We start from the raw sequence: 7500 nt of genomic DNA, 5'->3' as shown, positions 1-7500 counted from the left end.
TTGCGTAATATGTAGCCCTAACAGTGCACGATATTGTTTTGGTATTGTCTATCATTGTAGTGCCATGGTAGAAGTCTTGGGTAAATAGTCTGAGAAGACATGTGGTTACTAGCAAAGTACTGAACCCAGAAAGATTGAAGAAAATAAATGGGAAGTGAGAAACACTGGCTTCTGGGCTGACATATTGCTAAACTTCTTTTGACCACAAGTTTAAGCGTGCCGTCTGAGCATCTGACAGCTTTGTAATACCGAAGTTCACTGAAGTTAAACCCTGTTGGGCGGGGTTAGTGTTTGGATGGGAGACCAAAATAATATACCCCTCACAAAACAGAAGCATCGGACCGAAAGTACTATTAACGCTAACAAATGCAAACTCAGCAAGGTACAGATTTTGTTAGCTCGCTTTATGCAAAAACAAATATTGATGCAAAAGTAAATAAATATTGATACACAGTTTTTAGAAAGAGCAGAAGAAAGTTTCCAGGACGATCGCTCGAGAATAACATATTTACGACATGAAAACAACAGTTATTTTGAACCGTGAATATAGAATATAAAAAGTTACGATCAGCGACAAACATTTTGGGGGATTTTCGCAACGTTCTTTTTTGTTATTGTAAGTTTTGGCTGCACAAATAAATCGCAAAATCGAAAGTGACATCGCCGAATTCAGCGGGCGCTGTAATGAAGTTACCGCGGCATGTTTACTCGCCAAACAGTGAAGTATCTGTGTCAAATGATGACAAGATACCGGGTTTTTGTAAGTTTCTTTTTCTGTCAAGTGTTATAAAGTTTGACAATGAAATGAGCGAAGTCAAAACAAAGATCACAATCGCCCAAGTCTTGTTTATGCAAAGTCAAAATTTACTCTCCAAGACGCGTATGACGTTATTTATTCTAACCAGGTAATTCCATCATTTTGGAAATAGCAGCTACTTTATTATTCAACTGCGTCACAATTCTCCACTGATTTTGGGACTCATTTTGTTGAAACTCAAGCACGCTTCCAACAGGCCTGTGAACCCTTTCAGCTTACAGAGCAATACTAAAAAACTTCTCCCATATCACATTTCAAGCTTAAGCTCGAAAATTCAATACACAACATGATATTATAATTCACAAAGGCAGAAAATACCACAGAATCCTTTTCCAGCGAAAAATTTATTGAAACAAACAACATATTTGCTCTTAGAGGCGAAAACCTCTTCCTATTTCATTGCGTGCGTGAAGACAAGAAACTCAATCGTGACAAATTACCATGTACTTCAGGTAAATAGAGCTCACTTTGATTTCGTCTCGACGGGCGATAGATTGTTGTCGAAGTCCAGTACTCGTCGCTTTTGAGATTCCTGCGTAGTTTATTCAACTGACTTTCCATTATTGAGCTCCATAAGGGTATATTTTGTTTAAGGATCCACTAAAACGCCATTCGCGTTACTTGACTTTCGACGCCATTGCAGGCTACGTTAATGATTCTGCGCAGTTCCACTACCCTCTCGATCCTAAGAAAATACGCGCAGAAGGCTCTATGCACAAAGACACCACTTACCAGGGGAGTGACAGGCAAGACTTTTACCGACACGGAAAAAAATACTAAAAAAAACCCGGAAATCTACCTATTTTTCGACTGCGTTTTCCATAGGGCGACCCAGTAAAAATAATCACAATATGAAATGTGACAGCCAAGAATTTTTTGAAAGAAAGATTGCCTCTAATAGCAAATATGTTGTTTGTTTCAAAAACTATTTCGCTGGAAGAGGTGGCTTTTATGAATTCATCATGTTTTGTAATATGCGAGCTTAACTGGATAGTTTTTATGGCAATAGTAAAGCATTTTCGTGTCACAATGAGGTTGGCGTCTTTCTGTTCTGTTAACCTGTGTTAACTTAATTAAATATACTATGCCTCGTGATTTCCACTCTCAAAATTACCTCTAGAACCTACTTTTTGCGTAGAATAAGCTTTAAGAATGATGTCCTTGTCTTCTGTGGTGATACTTGACGATTCGGGAACGTTTTGTGAAAAAATATTCATAACGGGTCATACGCACAACTTGATCGCCCGCAAAAAAACTCATGAAATATTCGCAGACCGGTCGATTTCTCTGAAAGGGTGATTGCTAACGAATAGAGAACGATTTTCACAACAACTAAAAGTTCCTGTGTTAAGCATGGAAATTCGACGAAGCGGTAAATGCGACTAAATTTGTTGCCTGCGTTGCTATTTTTGTGTTTTGACAGATTTTGACAAAATATTAAATTATGAAAAAAATATCTACGGAATACGGATAAATCGTTAGAAAATCTTTATTTTTAGCGGTTATTTGAACATAAAAGATGGAATGCTTGGCGAGAAATAATATTTTTGTTGATATTTGCAAGAAGAAAAATTTCGCAGGAATCAGGACGCGGTGAAAATGAGTTACAGCGTGTAACAAATTTGCACACGTGCGTTGAAATGTGATCCGCTAGGAGACTGAAATTTTTTTTTCTCTGACAAATGATTTTGTCATTGTAGTGTAAAATGAAGTTTATTTAGTAAGGCAACAATATTTCTTTAACTTCCTGGTTAATCCAATTGTTTGCTACCAACTACTAGTGCGAAGATTGTTTACATGGAACTCACGGTTTTTGCGAATTTTGAGTGTCAAGAAATTACATCATTTGCGTGACAAATGTCCCTTTACCCTAACACAAAAACATTCAGATAGTAACAAACTTCATATTTATTAACCATTTCTTCTGCTTTTGTGCTTGTCAGCATTGTGATTTGCGATAATTCGCAAGTCTGTTTTTGTATCTCATAGATGTTCGGCTCATCCTCGGGGTAAAAACCTTTGAGATTCGCAGATGACGTAACAACACAAAGGAACACAAAAGAGGCAAAAAAACATCAAACAATAACGTAACCCTACAACGAGCTAACAAAACAAAGAAAAATTTTCACAGGTTTTTGCACCGAGGTAAACCAAGATGTTCAGATTTTCATTTACATGGCCGCTCAACCTCGCGATTGTGTAAATAGTTCACCCTGAAATCACAATAGATACGTTTCTCAGGAACCCAACAAAGAAGGCTTCCTGACCCGACAGGTGAAATGTAAATATTCAGTTAAATATTACAACAAAATTAAAAAAACCAAAGACGGAAGTTTGTTGGCTAAAAAGTACGTTGTTTTACTCTGAAAACAACGAACGATTAACATTATTTCCCGTAGTTCATTCGGTTGACACAAGGTGATCACGTTCACCTTTACTCATGCAAGAGCGTGTTGGTTATCTTTAAACTGAATTTATTACCAAAGCTTAAAAAACTAAAAGACCTCAAAATGGGACAGGATATTACAAAATAATTAAAGGTGTGAACGTGTGAGCCAAAGGGCCTCTGCTGGTGCGACATGTGGGTGACCCTCAAATGGTCTCAATGACCCCCCCACGTGAAAATATTAACTGTAACCCTGCAGTTCAATACCACCCAATTCAGTGCCTTTTGTTTTTGTGTAACACGTGCCACAGGCAACCCAGTGTACGCTTTTTTCAGATCGTCTTATGTGCCTGAAGACTGTGCAGAGTTAAGTACAAAATAAATGTAAATTGCCAGACAACTGAGATGCGACTTCAGTAAACATTGTGATGCATTCAAGGCGTCCGATTCCTTTTAAACCCGTACAGAATTTGCCATTTGATTTCAGTGTTGTACATAACACCACAGTTAATAGCCAAATAACATTAGAAACAAAGCTCACTTTGTGATATCCAAGGGCGAAAGATGCAATTGTTGTCGAAGACCATTACTCGTCGCTTTGAAGATTCCACATGTTTATTTTCACCGCCTGTCTTGTTTATCCAATTGACTTCCATTATTGAGCGCCATAAGGGTATATTTTATTTAAAGATCCACTAAAACGCCATTCGCGTTACAATGACTTTCGACGCCATTGGAGGTTAATTAAATTTTCTTCTGTGACCACTGGATATAATTTACGCATTTCTACTATTCCCTGAAACTGCCTAAACATACGCGCAGAAGACTCTACGCACAAAGACACTACTTACCAGCAAAGGGATAGGGAAGACTTTTTCTGACACGGAAAAGAAAAAAAAGAATAATAATAATAAAAAGAAGAACAAGAACAAGAACAAGAACAAAACCACGAAATTCCACCCATTTTCCGACTAGGATTGCCATACATTACCTGCAGATGTCATAGCATTCAACACAACTTTTTAGATTCAATACAACCCAAGTCATACTGGTAATGTACATGGAAGTTGCACAATAGATTTTGTTTACTGTATGTCTTTGATAAGTGCTCTCCAAAATTTGGTCTTTTATATTTTGACAATTGGGTGCATATTTCTGTATTTAAATTACAACAAATGGTATATTTTAAATATTTGATTCTCGTGCTATGGATTCAAGTGTCGAGATATTGTGCATATCTTCACGTGTCGCGCCGGAACAAAGTGACCTTTACGTGCATCACTGCACGAAAGGTTGTTCATCTTGGAAAGATGTTTTCACATTTCACCTTCATTTCTCTTTGCATGCGCAAAAGATATTTCGATGAGTCATTTCGTTTCATCTTAGACCGTTCAATTAGCGTTAACTTTCCTTTCTCAAAAACTGAGCAAAAATACCCATCGATTAGCAAAAAACGATGTGCTTAGCCATTTTGGAATACACTATTTTTACCTCGTTTCCATGGTCCAGTGGTCATTGCCACCACCTACAATCAAGATGACCCGGGTCCGGGTATTCACTACATACACATTCGAACATCATGAGAAGCGCAATGTAAGGCCGATGTGAGAAGGGGAGACTTCTCTTTCGTCTTTTCTTTACTGCTAAATTAACCATACACCACTGTATTTTCGCAGGCCCGAGTTTAGGCTAACTGTAGCCTCTTGTTTTCTGTACTTTACCGAAACTTCTACTCTGGACAATAACTCTCCGTTTTTACTAACACCACCTTCTAGCCTGTCCTCCAGCCCATAACGTTTTTCAAGGTTAGTTGCCAGAGTCCGTGGTCCTTGAAAATGCCTGGGCAAAATGGCTTAACAAACAACTCACACAAATCATTACAACTGAATTCCTTTATAAACAAACACATACCTGGCCGCTGGAGCATCACTCCCTTTTTCGATCAGTTGCTCTTTCGTTATCTTTGATTCGACGTCTTTCAGAAAGTCCTTTTCGTTGCTGTCAACGTCTTTTTCCAGGCCATCAAGAATTATAATTTCCTTCTTCCCAAAGGGACGTTTCCAAATCGATCTTTTTCGTTTGACTAACAGAGTTAAAGGTTTTACTGGCTTTGAATGTCCATGCAACAGTGGTAAGAAGTTAGCATCACCAAAGTTCTCCTTAGAAAACTTATAAAGCAGCTCCTCGATCATGATCTCCAACTGAAATTGAAATTGTCATCGGAATCATTGTAGTGTCTCTAAGACGTCCTTAGTGAGTTCGCTGGAAGCAAATTCAGTCAAGATATACTCGTAAAACAGGAGCGAAACGATGGTTGCTAACTTTTTCCAGAGTAATTGTGACTACTTTTAAATATATTGGAGGCCAAACAATTCCAAATATTTCCGTGTAATTGGAGCTTACATGGAGCTTTTACAAAGCTCCATAAATGGTAGCTATACTAACATCTAATAACCAAAGTGCTCCAAGTGTCTATATCTAGCCAAACCTTATTTTTTGTGGGAACTGGAGAGTCAAATATACCAAATTCTTCAAGGGGCGCTTCAATGTAGGATTCTTAAGGCGCTGTTACACTGTAAAATGGTTCCTGCAACTTGTCTCGCATTGTTTAGGCGACATTGTGGCGGGACAAGGTGCACGAAACGTTTCATAGTGTAACACCCTGCATCGGCAAAAATAATGGAAGGGCCGTTGCCAAACGTAGAATTAAGTTCTAGTTTTTGTGCAAATTATCCTGCAACGATTTTGGCCGTTGCAAGGTGTGCTACACTGTGAAATGTTTCGTGCAACTCATCTCGCCACAATGTCGCTAAAACAATGCGAGACAAGTTGCACGATACATTTCCCATTGTAGCAGCGCCTTTAGTACAATTATAGCGGCGTGGCTGGAGTTTGGATATTCCAGGTGGCACGTTGGAGAGTGTTTTTAACGTGACATTGGTTTCTGTCCTCCCTCTATCATCTATCCTATCTCTATGTCATCTGTAAGAAGAAAACAGCAACGAAATTATGCTTGGGTCACGCTTTAATTCATACATCATAAGCGGGATATGGAAGCAGGGGCAAAGTTTCGCTCGGTACAATGGGGGAGCTATCATATCTGAAATTTAAGTTTTAGGTCCTTCGTTGCCTGGCGTGTTACCTACAGATGTCGTTGAACTTCCTCAAAAAGAATGACAAGTTAGAATAAGAGGATTTTCATTTCCTCTCCGACAAGCAGCTGCACGTCGTTTGCCGTTTAGCGTTTCACGTAATTTTTCTGTTATTTACAAAGCCTTAGTGAACTCAGTTGGCCCAACTTGGGTATAGAAGTATTTGTAGAAAACTAGAAAATACTTACTGCAAATGTACTTGCAATCGCCGAAACAGTTATTTCTCTACGATCTAACCGTGCCAACGCTGTTGTTCAGTTTTCAGAGAATAAACTTCAAGGATTCGACACAGGAAGAAGCAGGAAGGAGTGATATTACCAGATATGGAGATGAAACCGGATCTTTCGTTTCGCTTTGGAACGTTTCAGTTTCCAAAGGATCGTGATCGGACAAAACGGGTATCATGACAATATCTCTGTATCGTGCTATAAATGGCGGCTTACGCGCAGTTATCATTCCTGCCAGAATAAAACACTTTCAGTTTGGAAAGTTGCGAGTCATTTCGATTTATCCAAGAGCAAGAATGGCGCTCAGAGAGGTTTTTCTCCGGGTATTCCGGTTTCCCCCTTGCTCAAATACCATCCTATGGTTTGATAGTTGATTTAGTTTGATTTCCAAACAGAATTCCCAAGTAGTGCTCAAGCCTGCACAGTTGACACTTAAATAAAGTTAACAAGAGGCTCTAAGTAGCCTATACTCATGCGCTGCCAGGTTATTTGTAGTTTTGTTGACAGTTAAAACTTTATTGTACACTACAAAAAAAGGTATATAGGTGTTACAAGAATCAATTTGAGAGAAGTTGCTCTTTATCGTGTGAGTTCATTGACCTGCACTTTTCATCTTTATTTGAAAGAGTCTGTTTTTTTTTATGGGTCCATAGACCTGTACTTTTCAAAACAATTTGAAGGAAGTTCTTATTTTTTCTCTGGGTCCATTGGGCTTTAAATTTCTCTTATCTTTCTTCCAGTTTGCTGCAATTTCTGAAGTAGATTTATGCTTTCTCATTATTTGTTTCCTTTCTATATAATTCACATAAACATCTAAGAAATGCAACCTCATAGTTTGTTTCAAAACAATTAAATTCACTTTGTATTATAGAACAAAAGAGATCAATAACAGAATCTACATTTGAAAATACTTACATT

The 7500-nt window shown here is 38.3% G+C and overlaps 1 protein-coding gene across 1 annotated transcript in view; it reads right to left on the bottom strand.

The window, feature by feature from the left end:
- The window catches only part of LOC138007790 (uncharacterized), a 77694-nt gene extending 71036 nt beyond the window's left edge, over positions 1 to 6658 (bottom strand). The window contains exons 1-2 of the mRNA XM_068854865.1: positions 6544 to 6658; positions 5115 to 5404 (exon numbers count right to left, since the gene is read on the bottom strand). Coding sequence (XP_068710966.1) covers positions 5115 to 5395 — 281 coding nt within the window. The 5' untranslated portion in view covers positions 5396 to 5404; positions 6544 to 6658. The remainder of the gene's footprint in view (positions 1 to 5114; positions 5405 to 6543) is intronic.
- Between the last annotated feature and the right edge of the window lie 842 nt (positions 6659 to 7500).

Source organism: Montipora foliosa, chromosome 6, assembly GCF_036669935.1.
Source record: "Montipora foliosa isolate CH-2021 chromosome 6, ASM3666993v2, whole genome shotgun sequence".
Taxonomy (NCBI): Eukaryota; Metazoa; Cnidaria; class Anthozoa; order Scleractinia; family Acroporidae; genus Montipora; species Montipora foliosa.
Note: the sequence above shows the minus strand (reverse complement) of the source record. Positions and strands in the feature narration are given on the sequence as shown.